We start from the raw sequence: 25,794 nt of genomic DNA on the forward strand, positions 1-25,794 counted from the left end.
ATATATGTTTTTTACATTTAGTAGATTTTTATTATTGGCAGAAAGTATTATAGTTGAAATATCGAAATTATTATAATTATTTATTAAAAGTATACTAAATAATATGAATGCTGAAGTCTCTAATTCAAATAGAATTTTAAAAGCAAATAATTGTTTATACTTGAATGTCGGCAAGTGTATACGTTTTAGTTTTTTAATATTTATAAGCAACTAAAGAACAAATTATTTTAAGAATACATACTTCGTTTGATAAAATGTAGCTATAAACAATGTAGTTATGAAAAATTTTATTGGCGGAACTTCCTTTTCAAAATTTTACAGTTACATGAGGAAGGCGTAACGTGATTATTGAACAGTAGGTATTACATTACTACAATTGAAAGCTTTGAAGTGTAACTACATGTTTACTAATCTGCAATATAGTCTTATCTGAAGTGAGATATATCCTACAAATTTATAATACCGTCAAAATGTATTGACCGTGTTTTATAAATTTTCTTTATATATATGTCTAGATATAATAAATAAAATACTTTGATTTAAATATAAAGTGACAATTATTCAGCACAAAGGATCAAGATGTGCAAAGTTGAAATTTATGCAAATATTATACTTCACCATAGTAGAGAAAAACCGAAATCATATAAAAACGAAGTAAACATATTATGAGTTATCGAACATCGACGTCATTTAATCGACGATTATAAATTACATAGATGTGTTATATCACATGATATTAACGGAGATGTTAAATATTATCCTGAAAATATTCTTCTTGAATTTTTATCTGCACGTTAACAAATTATTGCTTATTAACAAAAGAGATAAAATAAAATATTTTTTCCATCATATTGATATTTTTTACAAAACTGTGTACTATTTGCGTTAATATTACATGTATGGGAAATAATTCATTAATAGAAATGGTTCATTGTTCAGATACCTCGTGTGCTAGAAACTATTCTTAAAGGGCAACTTTTTCAAAGATTGCATTAGATAAGATAAGATAACTTTTATGTTGCTTATGTTGCCTGTTACTTCTTTTTCACTCATTTGAAGATGTCTCAATATAACGCGATATTCACTTATGTAGTCTTTTTTTTACAATTTCGCTGTTGAATTAACAAAACAATTTTATACAACGATTTTTTCGAGTTGAAAAAAAATAATATAGATAATATAACATATAATATAAGATAATATAGATAAGAAATAATATAAATATGAAAATATAGTGAAATATATTTCTTTTCGTATAATCGTAAAAAATAAAATAGAGTGTTTAATGTTTAATTCCTTAGATGTGTATATAAAATTCTTTCACAGTTATTCACTGACTTCTAAACACTTCTACTGAGATAATATATGCTTTCTAATATTTTTTTTGTAGTATTTAAGATAGAAAATAAAAAAAATTATTTCCTTATAGTGCATTTTAGATTATAAGGATCTAATTTTATTTGATTGAATATTTATTTAATTTAATATAATGTAATATTTTTACTTAATTTAGTGATTTAATAATGTAATAGTAATGGAATAATTTTTAATAAAACTATAACTAGTTATTATTGGTATTTTATCTACTATTATGTATCATATCTATTATATTAGTTGTTACTTTTCATTGTTTCTCTCTGTAAAAAGTTATATTTTTTTCTTAACCAGATTAAATTACATAACCTTTTGATATAGACGCGTGCCGATTGCCAAGCTGAAAAACGATCGACGTGTTACAATAACATTTTGAGATCTAATTTTATGCCAAAACACACCATCTACATGTATACGAGATCAACGGATCTCTTCCTGTACAGGTCACGAATGAAAGTAAAATGAAGTAAATGGTTCATAGTGGTTTGATTTGACTTTGTTACACGATCTTTTCTACTGTGATATAAAAATCGATTTTAATGAGGTGCGATATACATACATACACATGTATCAGCTTTCGAGACTTAACTGCGAACAATTTAGTTTTTATTAATATGCAGTTAGATTTCTGTCGATTTGTGTTTAACATGTAAAATTTCAAAGAAATCCACTTTCCGAGACTTCAAAGACGTCCAGAAAGTTTAAATAAAATATCTGTATTTCCTTGATGCTTTGCGAATTTGTATGTATTTATGTAACAGTATGTACATTATACATATCCAATGACGTTTTTTCCCTGAAAGATGCAGTCGAGAAAGAAAAGATATCACAGAGAATGCTTTACACTTTTTTTTAAATAGAATCTTGAATTAATACATTTCCTTTTCCATTTTACCATAAATAACGCATACAGTAAAAAGTCCAATAATCTTGAAAATTAAAAATCGTTTGATAATAATTATAACATTACCATTTATAGGGATATTAATTACAAATATCATGTTTTTCACGTAGTTAATTGAATTTTTTAATTGTATTGTTTATTAATTGAGTATCTGTTACGTTTTTACTATTTTTTTTTATATATAATATTACGTTTTTCCGCTGATTTTAGTATGATTATATATTTAATACAATGGTAAACACTCATTAATATTTGAGGTAATTGCTAACATCGGATTTATTACGTTTGATCCACGCAAATAAATAGAGAGTTAAGATCGACTAGTAAACTGTTTAAATATAATTGTGAAGAGATCTTAACATTAAATTGTTATCAGAATGATAACGGGCTTATGTGGGGGAGAGGGAGTTGAAGATGTTGTTCTTAGATTATACCTCTTAAAATAGTATGGAAATTGAGTTGACCTCTGTTCTATTATAAAAAGTGTCGTGACTCACATCTTCTATTTAAGTCTATGAATAATTTTCAGTACCATTCTTTTTCTTGCTGATTTTTTTAGTATTGTGTTACTGATTTATTTATTTTACATATAGAAATGGTCATTCTCCGTATTTTATACATACATACTATCCGAACACTTCAATCGATTTATAGTAACAGCATTAGGATATGAGCATTAGTAAAGTTATTTGTTTAAAAATTGATCGACAACAGATATATACCTTTGTATGAGATTCATCGATGTATCTACTGTTTTCAAGTATTATTGTTTAAATTGATCAGATTAGATGCCTAAGAACTTATATTCTTTCTGAAACATTGGGAAAATTCAATGTTGAAAACGAAATTACATAGATATACACAAGAAATAATTATTAACGATAACTTTCAAAAAAAAGTTTAAACAATTTACACATATACCGATCATCATGGAATACGTTTTTTTTATGATTTAAAACTACTGTTTCAACGGGTCAGATCACATATCGTTATTTTGTAATTCTTCATATTTATTATTAGTAGGTGAAAAAAGATATAAAAATATTTGGTATATTCGCCTTGCTCTCTTAGCCGAATGACACGTGCGACATTCACACCACTTGCTTCGCTACGAAATGTATGTCAGCAGCAAGATATCGTCCTTAATTGCTTCCATTGGTTGTCAATAAGAACTATTTCAAAAGTATTGACCATGTGATTCTTATAATTCAAATAGATTTGAAGACGTTGGTGTAACCGCAAAGCATTATCGAAAATTTTGACGTTACCAAGTAATATACTATTTGGTTTGCTTTCATCAGTTACGGAAAACCAGTTTTCATGGTGATAACGGGATTATTTTTTCATTGTATTACAAACAACTTGTCAACGGTCAATGATAATCGTAAAATTAATAATTAATATGTTGCATGCCTATATGAATGCAAGAGAATCTAGTTTTAGTATTAATTTACATAGTAGCACATTCGTATAAGAGAAATTAAAGTTCCATCGGCTTTGATCTTGCCTCTGTGCAATTTTCTTGTTACAAAAGATAAAGTGCTGTTGATCTTGTACTTGTATAGGAGATGTCATTAATATTCCGTTATACAGTTGAAGATAGCGCTAATGTTTCAATTTTAGGTAATTGGCTAATTTATCCTTATCATCGTTATCTATACCGGTGTTATCTACATTTTATGTTAATATGGTTTTATGATGTAGCTAAGATTTATAGAAACAAATTTTACTTTACAAGTGGTAGCACTGCTCGTGGAAATATGTACTATATCCACGCATTACCTTTTGCTGCAAAAGCACTCGTGTACTTTCATTTTGTATTTATTTTTAGAAACTGTTTTTTGTAAATTGTATATTTTATAGTAGAAGTAAATGACTGATATTGCTAATTATATGAATCATTCCCTCGGCATAATTTTCTTACTTTTCAGTTTCTTCTGAGCACTAAATATGTGCAAACTCACTTACTTTCACTTATTATCAAGCATCATGGAATATACTTTTTTCTGTAATATTTTTTCGACTTCTTTTTCGATATATATTATAATAAAGATTCCAATCGATAAGAACCAAAAGTTAGTCTTTATATTGTATGTCTGATTAATCGTATGCAACAATAATACTCTTTCTATCGAATTGAAGTTAATGCCGTTTGTCAACGGATAATTACAACTAATTTTCATTACTTATAATCTTTGATATTACGTATTACGTTAATTATTGACACAATACAGAGATCTTATCGATTTCCTTAATTTCTACTTAATAATGCTCAAAAAACCAATAAACAAGTTTAAACAATTCTCTCGTACCGTCATTCGATGGAAAACATTACAACTCTCTCGTCGTTACATTTTTGCCGGCAATCACGGAGTCCGAATGATTAATCGAAAGCGGCGATTCATAAATAGGAAAGCTCGTTAGAATAGCACATATGAAATCGTTATTTCCGATTACTTTGAGTTGATTGACCTGTCCTGACGTATGGTTCGATCCTGATTTCTGGTGCGTTACGGTTTGCTAATCGTTTCGCACGACCGGCTGCCATCGATACCGCGATACCTGCGTGGTTAAGACACTCTCCCTGTGTGGCCTGCGTCTCTCTTTTTCGCTCTTTCCCTCTCTTTTCCCCCTGACTTATACCAACCCGCATTCCCTCGCGCCGCTTTCCTTTTTCCTCGGTTCCGCTTCTGTTCCTTTTTTCCCCTCTGTACCTCTTCGTTGCGCTTCACGCTGCCAGGGTCCTACCATGTCTTCGAGCTCCCGTGAAACACCTTGGCATTCCTTTAAATGGATACTGCAGATACTAAATCTGTAGTTACGTTATACGTGCAACATCCGCGTAATAATTATACAGGTGCGTTCATTCCATCCTCCATCCGCTAAGTTAATACATTATGTCCAATAATTTGCTCGTCCACATCATCACGTAACCTTATGCTTTATTTAATAGGGTGTAATTCTATTACATAGCAGCAGTAGAAAATAGTCAATGAGTTTTGTATCCCATTATGATTATATTACAAATTTCGATACGCTTTAAGCACGTTCTAATTACATACTACTGTAGAAGTATTTCTTTTTTGGTATGGTTTCTATCTTCGTGAGGTTATTTTAAGAATCGTTAGCGTTGTAACTATCCAAGCAATTAAAGAATAAGCTATGTGTTAAAGATCATATTATATATGTAATTGAAGGGTTTAGTACAAAAATCGGTTAGATTCATTAGTGTTTGATGGCGTATGGCAGTTGAAATTTTGTAGATTAATAGATTTTTTGATACGATACATGTACATTTATTTTTTTTTGTTTTTTTTTGTTTAGTAGTATGTAATAAACGATACAGAAACAAAAAGCTAGTTTTTGTTGGCTATTGGTAACAACAAGAAATCTATGCTCATTAGCAAGAGAGAAGATTACTTCCCATCGTAGGGCTATTCGACTATTGGTAGCTTCAGATCTGAAACGACGTATACACATATACATAAATAATTTTTATCCTAATTTGGCAAATCTTCATTTACGTACTATTTATTATCTTTCGGAAAGCAATAATTCTACGTCTCGGTATAAAGTGGAATGTAATCTCAGATTAGCGTAATTTATGCATGCGTTGTTCAAGATCCATATCATCGCTTTATCATTGATGTAGACAAGACATTATCGTTTAACAAAGAAAAATAGCCGATTAAATCATGAAGCCGATAACTTTTTTTCATCGATATCATGGAGGTCGACGAGTTCAGATGGAATTTCACAGACACTTTCGTCTTCCTCGTATCGAAAGGTACACGACCTCTTGAAACGACTTCTGGAATTGCCGACTCTGTTAGAAGCACGTGGTGAACTGGACCACGAGGCCGCGAAGGTACCGTTAAGCGCGCAACCGGCAAAAAGTAGAGGCATGACCAAAGCGGGTGTGTATGCTCGTTGCCACGTTCATTACAACCTCGGATTTCCTGGTCAGCCCTATTGGAATCATTGTCACTTCCTGTATTCGTATTGTACAATTTAGGATGGATCGGTTCTTCGTTGTTTCTTTTGTTCGCGATAATACCTTTTTTCAATCGAACGTGAACAAAATAATACTACTTCGAAGAAAAATAGATGCTGACGTTTGGTTTATTTAACCTTTATATTTAGCCTTTATTTAACTTGTATTAAGCTTGTCGTCTTTGTAAAAAGAAAAATTAGCGTAAAGTTCTAAGAATTTTCGAAATTTCCCGACGTCAATTTAAAATACCTTATGTTCACTTAAATATATTTTTGTACATTAAATCTAAATAATGTTTTGAATCGTGCTAGCTCTTCATAGTAATTTGAACTGAGGAAGATTTATGCAAAATAGGTTCCAAGTATCATAATAACGTTCTCTGTCACACTCTATGTGATTTCTAGAAAGGTATCTCCGTTTTCTTGTTTTCAAATATTAGGGCTGATCTCAAGGACTGTTCATCTCGGAACTGTAAACAATATTGAAAAGATTGCGACAGATCGCAATAAATAGATGAAGGCTTTCAGTGCGGTTTTCGAAGCTGGGAATAATGTCTGAGGAGTATAGTTCGTGTATAGCGTTCTATATACTTTTCCACTGTTTCTAACTGTTTTAAATTGAACAATTGTATTAGCTAATAAACTTCTTAACGAAATCAGTTTTTTATATGATAATTCAGAAAGTGGAAGCTGTAGTGAATCTAAATAAATTTCTTAGCAATAAAAGAAACGAAAGAAGCTTGCGTAACAGTAATACAAATTTCAACTGTATCGTAATTTATTTTAATTAAGTAGGATGTAGTATTACCTTTCGGTGTCCAATAAATATTTCCAACAAAAATTTACATAACATTATGTAGAATACATATGCTTAATAATCATAGAATGATTTCCAATAACAGGTTTGATTTATATCTCTTGTTTCACTATTTTGTAATCAATGTTAACTGCAATAAATATTTGTAATAAGTGTAATTCAATAGGATTAGGTACTTATTAAAAAAGGATTTTTACTTAGAGTATAGCATGAGAATATAAATAAGTAGGTTTAAACATGTACGGTATATAAGTAGCGGTTGCAGACATAATAACGTTATCCTTTGAACTCAAAACGGTTAACGTTGTCTTGCGGTAAGAATTGAGTAATATAAAAGAATGTAAGAACGTTGTAAAACATTAAGAGAAACTAACTTGTTCAGTAATTGTAGTTCCCCTGTAATAACTTTTACTGAATGTGTATGAGGCAACTATTTTCACTTATGCTTTTATAATGCGAGTCTGACTAGTATTACTTTTCTCCTCCTGTTCTTCTTCTTCTTCTTTTTCGTGTATTCCATTGTATATAACTTATTATTAGCGAAACGTAATTTGTGATTCATAAATATTATTTTACGAAGAACTAATAATATAAGCTACTCTTGAGATATGGAATAAGACAAATTAATACGATAAATAAAAGTAGCGGTGGCTTGGTGTTATACAAACGTATCGTTTGTTATAATATTTTGTTCAGCATAGAAGAACATAACGCGATTCTGTTACTTATTTCTCGATTCTACTCACTTTTGTTCGTCACTTTTCCGCGGACCGAATATTTTTATCAAAAAGTTACGTCATTCGAGAAGAATCCATTTGTCGTATAACATATGTATAATGAAGCTGGTGACAAGGTAAACTAAACGACAGGAATTTCTCTTAGCTGTTGGCTCTTGATCTCTTACGATGACATTTCCGAGAAAAGTTTCTTGAACTACTAATGAGATCCGCTTACTTTACCTTAATGCCTATAACTATTTATTATAACACCGTATATTTGATAATCGTTGATATAAATTATATTCACGTAGCAATTCTATTCTTATATTTTTCACTTTGCTGCAGATGCTTTCAAAACCACAGTCCTGCTAAGGCTACATCTGATCAAATATATCGTGAGTATTTTATTATAAATATCTCTTGCTGTGCTCGAAATTATTTTAAAAACGAACACTCTCGAATCAATAAATAGTAGGACCTACAGATGCTTGAATTTTATACCGCTTACGAGAAAGGATTGCAGAATCTGTATTAAAATCTCCTTATCTTATTGGCCATGACCTATCTCCACCCACGCGTCCGAACAAAACACTTGGAGACTGCTTTGCGCAGTACGTAACTACTTAAATTCTATTAACCGATCGCGTCTGTTTGCACATCAGGCGCAGAAATTGTCATAAGAATACCCACACACATGTCACTTGGACTTTAAATCGATGGAATTATCCAATGGGCAGCGCACACTTTTAAAGTACACTTCATCGGCACATATACGTATTTTTATATAGCTTTATCATGTAGTTTTATCTAGAACTAAGTTATTCATTCGATTGATTTATTTCCTTAACAATTATTTAGAAATTTTAGATTTATATAATAAAGCTATAATCTTACATTTCTATATTAAAGTTCTGTAATATTTGAACATCTTCAGAATCCAGTCTATACATTAACCTTTACTAATCTTAAAACGTTCGTTCCTTATCTTTATATTCGTTTAATTCACGTTAGAGTTTGCATGATATACAATGGACAAAATAAAGGCAAACAATGGCACAATTATTTGAATTATCGCCCTGATATTAAAGGGCACTTGATATGCATATTAGCAGTCAGAGAAATTTCAAGGCATACAAAGAACGCGTAGTGTGTGCAATCGTGGTCGCAAATTAATGTGATTATAATCGAAAAAAGAAGTTCAGTGCTTGTGCATTCTCGTGAGAGCTTCGCATACCGAACAACGTTTTCCTTTCCTTTCATCTGAAGAAGATGATGTGTGTATATAGTAATTACTGGTGGCGGCACGTAATGTTGTCAACGTGGGCAACATGCAAAATAATGCGAATAACGTAGTAATGCCGAAAGTAATAGACTCACCTTTGGTTCATCTATCTATAGAACGACTGGAACGATGATTTAGCGGTTTAATGTGGCATTTACGGCTACAAAACTAGTCGCCATTTTATTGCTTGTTTCTCACGATTGCAAACCTACTTGAGTTATGGTTTTTCCAAGAGATGTTTATTAATTTTAAAATCAGTTTACGTTTAAACAATCAATTAAGAATAAATTACCGACAAGGATATGTATATTTATTCCGAAGGAAAATAATTTCTAGCATAGAATTGATAGGCTTCTATATGTTTTGGCAATTTATTCTTAAAAAGCTATTGATAGAAGAAATTATGATAATTTAGACTGAAAAACTGCAGTATATAAATATCCATACATATATAACGATATTATGTAATTTTTTATCAGTAAATAATAAAATATAGTAGATAATAAAGTTACTATAGTGCAAAGCATATCCAGTATTCACAAACATTATTCGTTAAACAACATACGTTTGAAAAAATTTAAACTGAGGAGGCTGCTTTCTATGGTAATTTTTGAGGCTGAAAATGTAAGTTTGTTGCATAAAATAATAACTCTGAACTCCAACTTCTTCGCAAATAATCGGCGATAATAAAGCGGATATAAAAGTTTTCAAGATATCTGTATATTAATTTTCTTAGTTATTCGTGTTAAAACATCAATTAGCATTGAAATCGTTAAAGAAGCAATGTCATCGATTCGAGTGTTTCACGTGTGCGATTATAAGATTATAAGATCTCTTTTTATAAATTACAATTTTGATAAATGAAATGATATTATGATAAAATTATAATTAAGACAGAATTTTATCAAAGTTTTATAAAAAAGTATCGTTATTTATAATTTTAACGCAGATTTATGTCAAATAAAATAATTGAAATATAGCTATAGAATAAGATAAATTAAATAACTTTATAAATATTACTATGATTTTATCATCCTGATTATCTATTCTGAACATGTATGATCTTATATGAACTAATAACAACACACTCCTGTTCTGTTTATGATTTTTCTAACATCTGCCATTATTAATCTCAAAATCAGAACGATGAAAATTATAAATAAACTAATTATAAATTCTCTTTTCTTTTTAGCAGGTGAATCGGATAAAAAGATGCAAAGAATACTGTTGCCATTGTTCTTAACATTCTTGAGCTATTCAGGATGGACCAGCGGGCTTTGCGTTTTGGAGAACGGTACAATAGCTCGTTGCCACGATCTCGAAGATGTCAAATATATAGACACTTCTGCCCTTAATTTGCTGAAAGCTTCCACGGAGAAATCTACCCTCGGGCCAAATCTTTTCGTCAATTTGACCAGTCTTCGGCATTTAGATCTTTCAGGAAGTGCCATCGAACAAATAGAACCAAAAAGTTTCAGCCAATTGACGAATTTACGAAGTTTAAACCTTGCGGATAATCGTATTGGACATTTGGAACTAGCTTCTCTAGATGGTTTAAATCATTTGCATAGTTTAAATCTTCGTAAGAACAATCTTCGACACTTGCCACCGGCCTTGGCTCGCTTAAAAATTCTGAAACATCTGGACGTTCAAGGCAATCCATTGGAATGTAATTGTGCAACACTTAGAGTAAAAGATCTAATCGTAAAAAGAGGCGTGAAAATCTCGAAGAAAGTTCTCTGCGCTAGTCCGAAAAATGTAAAAGGAACATCATTGCTCAAATTAGATACCACGATTATTTGTGAATTCGAGGAACAAGATCGCGAGATGCAAAATGATCAGGCATCTACGTATTCGGAGGAAGATTATGGCTCTGGAGATTTATTTGATACAGAGGAAGAGAGCATGGAATATTCGATAGAAGCTTCAACCACCGAAACGCCGAAGGAAATCGCAGTTGAAACACCATTCCCAGAAATTCCTGCTACTACTGCTTCGAGTTTTGAATCAAAAACAACTGAATTACAGCTTTCGACTCAAACGACAGTTGCTAGCGAACCGACAGACGCTAGCAAACCAACAGATGCTAACAAACCAACAGATGCTACCATAACGACAAACAACAACGACGATGAGATCTTTTTCGATTCCGAAGAAAAAAGTAATCCTACTACGGTGGATATGACAACGGAAAAGAAGAAAGTCTACCAAGATGGTCTATTTTATCCGACAGAAAGTTCAGGCGATGGAGAAGACGGTTCTGGAGAAGGATCTGGAACAGGCATGGATACTGGTGACTGGAATACAAGTTACCAACCTGAAACAAACGACGAAGAAAAGGAAGTTTCTCTTTTTGAGAGATTCTACAATATATTTACGGGATCAACGACGTCTTTAGAAACGAAAAAGGAACCTAACTTGGAAGAGGAAGAATTTATCGACGCGTCTTCGACTAAAGGTATCGAGGAAGAAGAGGAACAATTAGTCGACAAATCTGTGTCAAATCCGGTTGCAGTAGGTGTATCAAAAAAGGATTCCGACGAAGCAGTACCAGGTATTACTGACATCGGTACCAAAGCTGATGTAACGACACCTGTTAATGGAGTTGAGCTATTCGACAGCAAGTTGAACGAGATGACGAAATTAGGCAAAGTTAAAGTGAACGAGGAAGACGCGGATAACGAATTGACGGTATCTCCAGCGAAACAATCGAAGAAAGGAATGGGTTCTTACGTTGTTCTAGCTGTTTTATTGGCGGTTTTGGCGACTCTCATAGGATTTGCAGCTTACAAAGGTGACTTTTGCAGGAAAGGAAGAAAACGTGATGATGTTGAAAATGGAACTGAATTGAAAGACATGCAGAAAGCTTTGTTGGAAACGGGAAGTTCAACGCAACCAAAGATAGCTTCGAACGGAAGCGTGGAAAGCACACCTTTGGTCGCAGACACGACAGATCATGATGAGATAAGGATTTCGAATAACTACCAAGTGACGGCAGAAATACCGCGATCTCCGAACGGTATTTCCGACCGTACAGAACCAGTAAAACCACCGCGAGCGATTACTCCGCAAAACGATCAACGAATTGAAGAGACAACCGGTCAAGATGGAAATTCTCTGAAAGATGATACGTTGTCGTTACGGACAGATTCTATAGATCCAGTAGTTAATGGCAGCCCGATTTCACCAGAAAAGATCCAACCTCCCTTAAGTCCCGGTGCTCAGAGAGTGAAGATTACTTTGCAAGAAAATCCTGACAGCGTGCCAAGGACCCCTATACTCATCACGAGAACAATGGCTGGTGAGAATCTAGTCAAGACGCCATGAAGTAGATTCGAAGGGCCTTAATCGGATGAAAAACTTGAATCCACAGGAGAATCAACGAAGACGAAGAAGAGATCGGTATGTTCGTGTGTGCCGAATTATCGGATTCATAATGCCACCAGTGTTCCTAAATCCATGCCGAATGGGCCTTGATTTCAATGGATTTTTAAGATACTGTGAGACACACAATTATACTATCATCGAATCTGTGTTTTGACTAAGAAACGGATTGCTTTAAGTGAAAGTCCAGCTTTGTAAACGTACAGTTTATTGACGATTCGTTTAATCGAGTTAATAGGAGGAATGAACGATTCTGCGAAATGTTGTTTGTACATATTTGCAAATAATAGTCGTACATTATAATACTTCCGCTGTTTGAACAAAGTTTGTGGATGGATACTATTTGATACATTTTATATACGTTTATGCAATATTAGCACACTAGTCAGTTCTCTTAAGCATCTTCCTTCCTGTGTAAACTCGAATGGAATTTGAATACGATAAGTTCCATTAGAATTCTTTATACGCGAAGTATACCATTATTGTTGCAATATAACACGAGTGATGCTAAAACTATAAGAATATTCATATATAATGTCAAAATCTTTCTCTATTCGATTCAATTTTTATATGATACTACACGTACGGTTTTCGTTAAATTTTTCTTGAGATGTATTATAATATATTGATAGTAAACGAATGTTTCGTTTTGTGATATTAAATAAAAAATTAAATGTTCTTCTGGAAGAATACAAAAGAGTTTGACTTTCGCTAGCGAAACTTAACACTTAATAATTAAAAAATTAATTTATATAAAATCTATATCCTATGTATTTATAATAATCATTCCAAGTTAATCATATCATCCTCATCGAACCGATGATGTTAAATAAAATATTGATATAAAGTAAGATAATATAGAGTATATGTAATTTATAGTTGGAGACAAGCAGTATATTTGAAATTTGTTTGGAAAGGAAATTAAAACTTCAACGTTTCAAATATAAAATGTCAATTGTGTGTCTTGTATCCGCACGAGTTCGCATAAGACTCAACATTTGCATTTTTTAGCAATTCTTCAACTGCTGAACAACCTTTTTACTACACTTAAAATTCCATAAGGATAAATATTATTAAATGCGAATAATCTATTTATGAAAATCAACATTACAAAGTGTTAATGTTAAATATTGTTTAAACATTTGTTACGGTGCATTGAAAGTAATGAGAATTATCGTTAAAATTGTTGGATAATAATATTCAGCTAAAAAAAATTATGGGTTTCCTCTCAAACGAGGAAAAAATATTTTTCAGAATAATTCTCTGAAACTTGTAGCTTTGATCATATTTATTCTTCTATACCAAATTTCTATTAACTTTTGCAAACCAAATGCGTAAAATATTGAAATATTTGCCATTAAGATAGCGCAAATCTCCTTGTAAAAATTATTTCCAAAGAAAACCTATGCGTCCTTGTATTATGGCAGCAAACTATTTGTGCAAAACACGAAGCGTTTTGATTTCGTTTAAGCGTGTTCAGTTGAACTTGTAGCAAAGAGAATTATCTCATTGATACTGTGATTATCACTGAAACGCTAAGAGAAGGTAATGTTCGATCCTTCGTTTTATCATCGACATATCATCGTTATTTTCGCCATTAACTTTGTTCCCTAGATAAGTTTTCCCATGCAACATTTATGAAATATACATTGTTACATATATATAGGTACAAATTGTATGATAGCGAATATACAGTTGAAACAATCATATCGATATATTTTTCATGCGTTTATAATTTTGAACAATGGATGCGAAATAAAATGATAATATTTATAAAATACATGGTTGTTTTCGTCAGTATTATATAAATCCTGTTAAAGTACCGTTTAATTATAATGAAGTATAAATGCTTAATCCATAGTACCTATAATTCATAAGGAAATAAATAACAACGTACGAAATGTGGAGAAATAACATAAAACAGTAGCGGAAAGGATAATGATGATGTTTTTATTGACTACTGTAACTGTTAATGATAAGAAAAAGGATATAAATATTTTTTATGTATAAATTTTTTTATGTATGTATATATATGTATGTATAATTATCTCTTTCATAATAACTTAAATTTGTGAAAAACAGAAATATTTAAGAATTGAAATGATATTGAAAATATGCAAAAATGACTATTATACGTATATAATGATTGTTATACGAATATTAAAAACAACTTGGTGACAACATACGTTACATTCCTAGATACAAAATGTCTGTTTAACATCATTGTTTACTATTTAAGAGATTTACATTTTTCTGAACAACTATTGGAATTTTCTTCGCTTCATGTGTTACGATAAATGGTACGTTTATTGCTCAAATTACCGGCTACGGTGCCAAGCTGACTCTAACTGTATTCAAGTTGATCTGAAATTACTATAATTTTACAGTTCCTTGATTAAATCCTAATCCCTCAATGAAATATGTTGTTTCACGTGAGTAAAAGTATAATCAGCTGTAAGTTTCATTTCGTTATTAATTCTATACGCACACGCACATATATATATATATATAATGTTTTTAAATCTTTTGCATTGTGTTAAACGAAGAATGTATCTTTACATCCAACCATAGAAAAATATTTTTATACAATATTTTGACTTCTTTATTAAGACATTTGAATTATTATTACATACATAAGTTAAACTAATATTATCTATTACTTACGAAAAATTTAGATCCACTCTAATATATCATGTAGCATGTGTAAAAAATTAATTGCAGATTACAAAGAAATATTGCAATTTTGAGAATGACGACTTCTTAAAGATAAGATAAATGTGATATGATATACGTACGTGCAAAAATTAAGTACTTAACGTAATCTAAAGATTTCCAATTAAAAATATAAAATAATCATAGTGTGTAAGAGATTCCTTGTATTTACCTTATCCTAACTTTGTCGTGTTAATTCGTTGATTTTTATTAATAAATACTTGGACTTATTAATGCTACACATTATATCATTTTGTATGATCTTTAAAACATTATGTTCGTCGCTTTTTAACTTTTAAATTTCTTTAAATAATAAATCTCCTAAGCAGTTATAATTTATCACCACTGAATTTTTTAAATATATGAATTTAATAAAATTTAATAAAAGGTAAGCATAAAAGACGTTCGAGAGAAATATACCTTTATTGCGTGATCTAATAATTCGTAATCCTGGTTAATTGCACGTTTCATCTTTATTTAACTATTTTGGCAACATGTTTGATCGTTCTGAAGAATAATGCAAGTGCGTTATTACAAAATTACTTTTTCGTTGACAGTAATCAGTTTTATTTAATATCTTTCGATGGTAGATTAATGATTATGAATGTGATCATTTCGTAAAAACTAGGTATTAAAAATATCAAAATATAATAACATTTCGTTTAAAAAATATTTTAATGAAATTGATAACAGATAGTTCTTCAAGAATCTTGTTCTGCGGTAGATTCTCTGTAACCGCTCTTAGGTTCTCTTCGAAGTTCTCTGATCACAATCGATCTACTAGAACCGACTGGTTGAATATCTGAGTCTTCGTCATCGGTCGAGTGCCCGTCGTAAACTGTGTACCTCCGTCGCCTTTTTTTTGAGTTCGGTGTTTGCGGTCTGGGTTGAATTCTTCCGCTTCCTGATTCTACAGAATCACTTATCACGCTTTGCCTTCTGGCTCTACGTGCCATATAGGCTCTAGAATTTTTCTGATTCTGTGGTAAAGTGGTTTCGCTGTTATCGACGGAGGTAGTTCTTTCTCTTCTGATTCTTTCGTGTCGTCGCTCTTCCCTTCTAAGCAAATCATCCTCACTCTGAATTCTCTTCTTTGTTCTCCTTGTTCTTCTATATTTATATCTTATGTTATCAGCAGAACCCATAACACGCGCAGAACTTGTTTCTACCGAAATTTCATCCAAATTATCTAAGGACCGGGCTAGTCTCGGCATTTGTACTGCTTCTTCGTAACTAGGTGGCCCTATTAATTCGAGAGGATGGATTCTTGGTTCTGGTGCACGTTCCAAATGTTCTTGTTGCTGTTGTTGCGTAGCTTGGTTTCTGTTGAACAATCAACAATTACTTTTTCTTTTCATGATAAAAAGATATTTAATAAAAACGATTTAATTGAATTGAGAGTAAATAATTGAAATGAGAATAGATAAAGTCAATTAAATATTTGGATTCTTATCTTGATAACTTTAAAAGAGATTTCATCAATTATGTTGAATGCACCATGATAACTTCTATTGAAGTCATTGAAATTTCTGTAATAATATGGATTTTAAAAGAATACAACTTCCGAAAAGAGACACTTAGCTTTTGTAAATGAGATTTATAAAGGATTGTTAAGTATACAATCGTTAATTTATAACCGCAGCTATACTTTGATCTTTTTAAATAAACTTATTTCATTGAGGTAAAACAGATTTCTAATTTATTGTACATAGGTAATATTGTAATTTGTACAGATTGACAGATATAAAATGATAATTAAGAAAAGATGAAAATGTTCTTGAACTGTAATTTTAAATTTTGTAGTTAATATCACTATATCGAAAAAATTGCAAAGAATTATTTGTATAGTTCTCGTTTTCGTAATTTTAAAAGAAAATTCCTTACTATCTGTTTTATCTTTGGGGAAACACTTTGTTCATTTAAAACAGATCGCTTATAAAGTTTTAACACTTTTTTTAGAATAGTTATTTTGTTTGCTATAGTCGAATAATTTTTTAATAATGCAATCCGTCTGAATTGAAATACTTTCGTGATTATTATCGTCATTTTTAAATGGATAAGTAATCGTTTCAAATTAGATATTCATAATATCGTATATAAAAAATTTCAATATAATATTTTTTATTCTTAGAGAGTTCTTGTGTAGTTAAGTTTATAAATCGTGTAAGTCTGAATTCTTTAAAAGAGTCTTCCTCACCTTCTTTGCCTTAATAGTCTTAAAGTTTCCAATTGTTGTCTTTGTTCGATAGCTCTCCTTTTAATCCTCATCATATGTCTGATAGATATGAAAGTTCCACATAAAACAATGATTGTAAGAATAACGAGCATCACAAATCCCCAGGTTCTGTCCTTGTTGTAATAAACAGATCCATTCCATGCGTTGAAACAAGCAGTTAGCCAGGTATAACCAGATACGTTCGATGGACTTTGACAAAGCAAAGTTTGTTCCACAGTTTTTGCTGGTCGTTCAGTTAGAAAAGTATACAACATGTATAAGTCCTCACAGTCGCAACGCCATGGGTTATCCTCTAATTTTATGTTGTTTATATCTGGATTGTTTCGAAAAACTTCTGGATTTATAGCTTCTGTCAAACGATTTCCTAAAAATTTAAAAAGTTTGCTATCATTAAAAAAATTCGAATAATTCTAAGCGTTATCAAAACAATTGATTAACAACTATTGTCTGAGCAAATTAGTAATCGGTTATTTAATTTTCCTCGCTACCTCTGTGTCATAAATTTAATGTGATAAGATGCTAATTAAAATTAACATTAATCGTTAAAAAAATTTATCGGTTGTTTAGTTTTGAAAATTAACGTCTACGATGTATTTCGATTGGTCGAGTTATACACGATACACGAGCAGGTAAATCATTAAAGAGATACGTTTCAAAAATACTTAAAGATCTCAAGATAGGTATGGTAGCAGATCTATCGATAAACTGGTAAAAATCAAACCTGATAAGTCGATTCTTAGTAGTTGCGGTAACTGAAGAAACGTATCGTTGAGCACCTCGATTATTCTATTTTGCCTTAAATCTAAATTCTTCAGTGATGTGGATTTTAATTTTGCTGGAAGCCTTTGTAGTCGATTATCACTCAAAATAACGCTCCTTATTTTTGGCATGTTTGCCAAGAAATTTCCATTTAGATCACTTATCAAGTTTGACGATGCGTCTAACGTTGCTACCGTTGACGTGAAGTTTGGAAGCTCGTGCAAAACGTTGTAGGATAAGTTGAGCAATTTGAGTTCAACATTTTCGTGAAATGTCAATGGGTGAATCACTTCCAAGTAATTGGCAGACAAATCTAATACTTGCAGTTTCACTAGACCCTCGAACGTGCTCATATTCAATTTTTCAACTCCATTCGCGTTAAGGTAGAGGAAGCCGAGTTCTCTATTTTTAGCGAAGATTCGATCTGGCAGCATGCGAATCATATTGCGGGATAATCGAGCCTGAGTCAATAAGGGAAATCCGTGTAGACCTGGCCTATCCAGATTACATCTCGACACATCCAGCTTCTTTAGTTTCGAGTGTGTCAATGTCGAGTTTCTGAAAATAAAATATTCACGATATTGTTTATGTAAGTGTAAAATAGGCTAACATACTCAACTGTTAAAATATTAAATTGGGTTTCATTTATCTTTCCTTCTTTTTTATTTTTAAAAGTTAAAGACGAAATAGTTGTAAGGATAGCAATTTTTATATTTTTACACAAAATCAATATTTCTTATGGGGTTCACTACCTCTTACTTGTGTTACTTTTTCGTAGAGAGATGTAATATCTTTCTAAATTTAATAGCTTCAGTAGTATAATAAGAATACAGAAAGAATAGAAAAAGACTGGTGTATATAATAAGATAATAACTTGATAGGCTGGTAATAATAGAAAAGAATCTAATGCTTCTTAGAAAATATTATGTTCTAGATCGTATAATATTAATTTGAAGAGGAAATTATAAAATTTCGTTCATTCTCTAATTAAAATTAGAATAACGGCTGCAAATTTAATTAGTTGCGAGTAATTGGCTTCGTTCTTACAGTTTCTTATTCCTTTCAACGTCATCCTGTAATGTCACATGTTCTTAATATTTTTCATATTTGTATAGTAAAAAATAGACTTTTTATGCGAATAACGACGTAACGATCATATTGTACGATAATACAAACGAAAATTGATATCGCAACCAGAGTTGCAGAAACAGTTATACATGTAAGACTATGATTTTAATTTTTTGTTTTGGATATTTTTTCATAACCAAAACTGAATCATCTTTCGTATTACAATTAATTCTCAAACGTTGTCCTCGGCTTAAGGAATAGTTTCTTTGCTTAGAATTTCGATTGCTTACCTCGTGCTGTAGACTAAGGTAGGATTGTTGGACAGTCGAAGCTCTTCAAGCGCTGGAAATCCATTGAAAGTATCGGGTCTTAAGTAATTTAAGTGGCAGTCAGACATATCGAGCCACTGTAATTTTGGACTCCATGTTTTGTCAATGTTTTTCAGTGGGTTTCCCATTAACGTAAGCATAGTCAGTGCTGGTAGATTATCCAACGATGTATTAGTGAGTTCCCGTATCTCTGTTAAATGAAAAGGCGTTAAAAACAAACTCGATGGTTAACAATTAAAGTTTCTTCTCAGAAGCGTATTTACATCGAGGAATAAATTTACGGTGTCCTTATACGTATTAAATATATTATTTAGCTACTGTCGCTTTCAATGAAAGAATTAAACAAATAAATCTTCCGAATATTAAATAAAATTTAATTGGTACTTGTATTTGGAATTTCGGTTTTTATATCTTTGAAAATTTATTTGAAATAAAAGCCTTGGAAAATTCATGTTTACGATGAACAAAGAATAATTGAAGAGTACGTAACAAGTTTATTATGAAAATATTCATATAATTAATGAAATATAATTGTACCGCAGTAACTAGCATCCAAAGCTTCGATACTGGCGCTCATTAATCCCTCCAATTTGGATAATGGATTTGTGGATAGGTGTAGAACCGTTAACGATGGTAGTTGTCCTAAGGATCTGATGTCAACGACGTCTTTTATCTTGTTGTCGCTTAGATCCAATCGTCGTAAACTTTTCAAAGACCTTAAATCCTCGGGCAACGAACTTAATTTATTTCTTGCTAAATTCAGATATTGTAAATCTGTGAGTCGCGTAATATCATCGCTGATATTCGTTAATAGATTGTTGGATAAATTTAATTGTTCTACCTAAAACATAATTAAAAGATGATTGTCACGAAATAGTTAATAAATCGTTCTTTAAAACGTTGCCAATATCGAATGCACATTCTTGTAACTGGTATGTCATCATTTCTTGTACGTAACGTTTTATGATCAATACATGACATCAATCTATAAAAGATTATTGCTCATATCTCATAAGATTGAAATCCATTGTGTCCAAAGTTATTACAGATAATATAAAATTTCATGTGAAATGATATTTATAATATCAGAATACAATTTATATAACGTTGATTGATTCTCAAAGCGAAAACGTATTAATGATTCGAACGAAAAATTTCGTACATGTGTATGCATGCATATTTTCATACTGCAGTACTTCTACGTATGTTGGCATTGCTATTTTTACATAGTTCGACATATATAGTACTTTTACATATTTTTACATATGCAATACTCTTCAAGATATTCGTTAGATACTCATTTCCTTTCTCTACCGGTACATTTGTAGTAATGACTCATTCTTAGTTGCTTTTTTAATCATTAACGCGATAAAGCATAGAAAATGTCTGTTACACCGCCATTACCAACACTCGCAAACACTTTTTTTCTTCTTTCCAACACTACGAAGATGAATTCGTCATTAGCTTAATCTTACAGAGAGAATTCACCTACCACGTCGCTTATATTTTCAGGAAACACTTCCAAGCCTTGTTTTGAACACATGACAGTTCTTGGTTGTTGGCTGAGGTGGCACAAACATCTCGTAGGGCAAGTACTTTGACACATCGTGATCGAGAAAATCGAGAAAATTCCTAAGTACGTGGCTAACAAAGATAGCAAACCATGAGGCGACATTATCCGGTCCTTCATATTGTCTACTATCATACGCGATCGCGTGAACTTCCATAGAAATCACATTTTCATTCGGAAGCGGACTCAGATTCTTGTTAATAGAAACGTGGCAGGAATTTCTATGTCAACTTTCGACTGTACATTTTCACTGTTCTTTTCTTTGAAGTTTCGTGGAATGAAGATGAACGGTTGCGGATCAATGAGTGGGCCAACAGTACTCGGAACCGTCCTGAAAACTACTGAGTACTTATCTTTGATAAGTAACGTGGGATATGCCACATGATATCTCTGTAAGATAACTGGCGCGTACAACGAGGTGTGGAGAGCATTATTTCCAGTGATAGTAAAAAAAAATCCAAGTGATATATCGACAAATGCACCTGTTATTCGTCTAAAAAATTACGATCATCGTTATATATGAATTATTTACATTTACTGGAACAAATTACGAGGTGGTAAAATTCGAGGAGTGTTAAGTACAAAAATTGAATATTTAAAAAATCATTAGAAAAGTACTACTACCTATTGTTACAAATATATCATGTTCTTCTATACATTTTATTGTGATGAAGGAAAGTATAGAAAGATTAATTATCGTTGATACTTGAGAAATATTAATGGGACTATTACAGGAAGTATATTTAAAAAACTAGTTTATGGAAACTTTTTCTGACAGAAGAATACAGTGAATCGTCTGTGAATTGAAATTTGAATGGGCAGTCCAGTGGAAAATATAAGACATTAGATAAGTACCTCAAGCATCCGAAAAGCCGATATTGAGGCGGCCATCTCCGCAGTCTAAGTCTCTTTCGGCTGACCCATGCGGATATTTTCCCCTTTCCCCAACTACTGTCGATGTATTACAACCTTTTTTTATCAATCCAACAGGGCAGCATCTAAGGTTTTCTGCAGACTGGAACAACCGCAACCCGGAATTATGTCGATAACCAACGTCAATACAATACAGTAGCAAGAATGCGATGAGCTGGACGTTAATCCATAAGGTATTTAAGAAATAAAAGGATAAAAATTCTCCTTGCTATTTTCATTTTCATTTCCAAGTTCTAATCGCACAGCCTTACTTCAGTTAGTACTGGTATCTGAATATGGCCATTCGATTTTAACTTTCTCGTAAGATAGTTCTAATTTCAGTGAAGCACCTCATTCGCGTACCTCGTTACATATCCTTGGCTGCTGTAAGGAAACAAATAGCGACCAACGTATAGAAATTTACCGAGATTACAGCCTAGCATAATAAAATAATAGCTACAGTTTACAAAGAGAATGCTCGCTACTTATCAAGTACCTACAATGTAGAACGTGTGAATCAATGCATGCGATAAGAATTTAGTTAAAGTTAGATAGCTGTGACATGCACCGATAAAGGCTCCTCCCTTCGTGTTGATAGATTTAAAAAAGTCGTTATCCGCGCAGGACTGTGTCTCTCTCTTTTTCACACGTCCGGTTGGTCCAATGGGGATGATAGGTCACACCCTCGGGAGGGTGCAACCGGTTTAGCCAGCGCCGGCGCTTAGCCGACGGCTTATCCAGTAGGGACAAGGACGCGCTACTTCTACCTGTTGATATACTAAACCAACCCCTTCGTGGAGATTTTGCAAATCCACAGTTCCACACCAGACATTTGGTCACGCCCTCCAACCTGAAGATTACACGAATTCTTTGCATTCTTGTACCTGCTACTTTCCACCTACTCTTCCGGCTCGTTATAACCAGATTCTATGAATTTCAAACATTGAAGCTACGAGCTTTTAATCATCTTACGCCGAACATTACGTTATTAGAACAACGCCACGCATTCGCCAAGCAAAAGTTAAATATTGGGTTATGGAACGAAGAGTACTTTGCATCACGATGATGGTTATTCAATGGTTTCTGTATGGGTTTGATTATCAAGCCTGTATCGATTTCCTATTTCTAATTTCAAGTCACAACCGGTGGATATACTGCAACGTATAGTTGTAATAAAAAAAAATCGGCGCTCTTTAATACGGAGAATGTGAAGTGGCGTTGATTAATAAAATTTGATTAAAAGTAAATTTGGTGTCCAAAGACACGATTCCGTGTTTAGTATTTAACAAATTATTAAGCGACAATCCATATATAAATTTTAAAATTTATATACTTCTTAGTTAAACACTGGAATATACGGAAATAGACAATTCTAATTCAATCGAACGAACACGACAGATTTGAAGTGAACGTTTTTCTATTCTCAATAAAGTTGCTATATGTAATATTGTTCAGTTCTTTTACGTTTCATTGTTAGGTGAAAAACTGTTTCCCTGCAAATGTTCGAATCAACGCGTCGATACTCATTTGAAAAATATGTAATCTTGCAGAGACCGAAGTATGTATCGTCTCGGTATGACAAATCAAGAGAGAAAATACATACTTCTTGCCCGTTATCTCGAAGAATATTAACAAGTATATCTATTCTCATCTGTCAGCCGTTTAGTAACAGAATCAAAAGGTAACAAACGTATTCTATGCGTATTTCTGGCAAAGCCGCGGTTACCATTATCGTAAAGGCACTGCCCACCCAGACAACAAAAATTCATCCGGCAAACTCGCTATTGAGGCCAGCTATACGAAACAGTTGCTGGAGAAGATATTACGTTGCTACTATCTGGCCTGGTAGATTCTGTCCTGTATGTCTACGTAGGTATATATATATATATATATATCTATATACTATATACATCTCTCTATATATTTTTAACGCCTTCATTTCCGGCCACGTTGGGACACCGGAAATAGCGGGACGATACCTCGCGGTGTTTCAGGTATTGATCAGTTCGAGAACTGGGTACCACCCACCCTCAGCGGGTGGGGGTGCACCCTCTGCAGACTGGAAGCTTCGACCCCTGTACCGACCCCCTCCCTTTTACCCTCACCACCGGCTACCGGCGTCGCTCGTGACGCCCCCATCCGCCTCCACCTCCATCCCCTTCTCTCTGCCAACCTGCAGTTTCAACTGCCCTCCACCCACCGTGTCTCCATCCCCTGCGACCCAGCTACGAGCCATCGAAGACGAATCTTTAGATATCGCCGTCGTCTCCGCTCGGATCTTCGGGTTACGCTTCAGTAGGCTCTTCGGAAATAAAACGGGGACGAGTTTGCATTGGTATCGTTTGCACGGTAGCTTCTTCTCAGGAGACGTTTCAGGATTTGCCACAGCTACTTTATGGACCGTTTAATTGGAAATACTGCGACGTGGAATTTCTTTGAAGATTAAACCGCAATTCTTCAGAATGTTACGTTGCTGTTGTGTTTAATATGATATTTCTTTCGTCGAATTAATGAGAATTACGTAGTTACGTGTTAGATCCAAGTTGTTTTTTTCGAACGTGATAAGCTTGGAACCACAGAGTCGTCTGACGTGGAAGCTTGACGGGAGGGTCGAACTCGCGCTTTTTATGCTTATTACATATTTATCCTGAGAAAAAATTGCTCTTCCAAGGAACTTTTATCATTTTCGACTCTATGTTGCAAAGAAGATGGCAAATAGTTTTGCATTGGATTTAGTTTTATCTATTCGTAGAACAAAGTATACTGTAAAATAGTATGCTGACAGGAAATTTGACTCGTAGATATCAAATACGAATAAGAGAGTGTCATATTCGTTGAATGTCTTCTATTAAATCCTACGTATTAATTGCCAATTCCTTGATAATTCATACGAAAGTACAATGATACGTAAATTGAAATTACTTACATATACATATATCTTAGAGATACATATCTCTCCGATCTCTAATTACTTACGTATAGTTTATGCTACTAGTTTCGACGGGAGTTTAGGAACAAATATCCTAAAGTTCTATGCAAAACTATTTTTTCTTTACAAAAAGCACTGACTGTTATAATTAAGGTAATTTTCGTGCTTAACTTACTCGTTTATCACCTTTCGACATTAGAAACGGGGAAAAGATACTTTTGCGGGGGTTATACACGCGAGTTGTGAGATTCCGGAGTGATTTTATTTTCCCTAAAGCCACCCCCGCCACGCAATGGCTCTAAGCTCGGTTATAAATAACGGCTTATCTTTTGTCGGCTTCAACGCCACTGCGAGTCTGTACAAAGGCAAACTCCACTCCTCAGAACGACCCTACCCACCACCTTTTATGCCTTGTAAGGGGGCGCGTAAAAGAAGACGTCTTTCGGAACGTGCACTCGTAATTGCTGTGGCATGTATCTGAATTAAATCCAGCGGTTTGTCGTGGTCTTTCCGCATCGACAGGCATGCACAGATTGTACGTACAGATTTACGGTATCCTGTACGTGGCTTTGTCCTACGGGTTTACCCTACGTTCCAATGTTTGGGATTGTTATCGTAATTCCAAGTGTTGATGCATTATTAAAATTAGTGGAGTCGGAATACATAATAAATGCAAGGATTTTTTAACGAAAGGGGTAAAGAAACAATTAAATTGCAAGTAAAAATAAAAAACACTAAAATTATTTCATTTGAAGGTATGAAATTATAGGTGTTTTATGATATATATATTACCTATATTTTGATAA

The 25,794-nt window shown here is 32.8% G+C and overlaps 2 protein-coding genes across 7 annotated transcripts in view; one reads left to right on the forward strand and one right to left on the reverse strand.

The window, feature by feature from the left end:
* LOC126867092 (protein windpipe) overlaps positions 1-14,253 on the forward strand; it is a 58,921-nt gene extending 44,668 nt beyond the window's left edge. For 2 of the 6 annotated variants that reach the window (XM_050621228.1, XM_050621231.1), the window contains exons 2-3: positions 8,153-8,202; positions 10,282-14,253. In XM_050621228.1, coding sequence (XP_050477185.1) covers positions 10,302-12,416 — 2,115 coding nt within the window. In that variant the 5' untranslated portion in view covers positions 8,153-8,202; positions 10,282-10,301 and the 3' untranslated portion in view covers positions 12,417-14,253. Of the gene's footprint in view, positions 1-5,963; positions 6,196-8,152; positions 8,203-10,281 lie in introns of those variants that run through there. The other 4 variants (XM_050621229.1, XM_050621233.1, XM_050621230.1 and 1 more) reach the window with 3 other exon arrangements.
* A 149-nt stretch (positions 14,254-14,402) lies between these two features.
* LOC126867095 (leucine-rich repeat-containing protein 15) lies at positions 14,403-21,461 on the reverse strand. Its single transcript, XM_050621238.1, has 6 exons — positions 21,066-21,461; positions 20,115-20,414; positions 19,539-19,767; positions 18,143-18,738; positions 17,383-17,785; positions 14,403-16,508 (listed from the first exon to the last, which is right to left on the reverse strand). The coding sequence occupies exons 1-6, from the start codon at positions 21,280-21,282 to the stop codon at positions 15,887-15,889; spliced, it is 2,367 nt and encodes a 788-aa protein (XP_050477195.1). The 5' UTR covers positions 21,283-21,461; the 3' UTR covers positions 14,403-15,886.
* Between the last annotated feature and the right edge of the window lie 4,333 nt (positions 21,462-25,794).

This window comes from Bombus huntii, chromosome 6 (genome assembly GCF_024542735.1).
Source record: "Bombus huntii isolate Logan2020A chromosome 6, iyBomHunt1.1, whole genome shotgun sequence".
Taxonomy (NCBI): Eukaryota; Metazoa; Arthropoda; class Insecta; order Hymenoptera; family Apidae; genus Bombus; species Bombus huntii.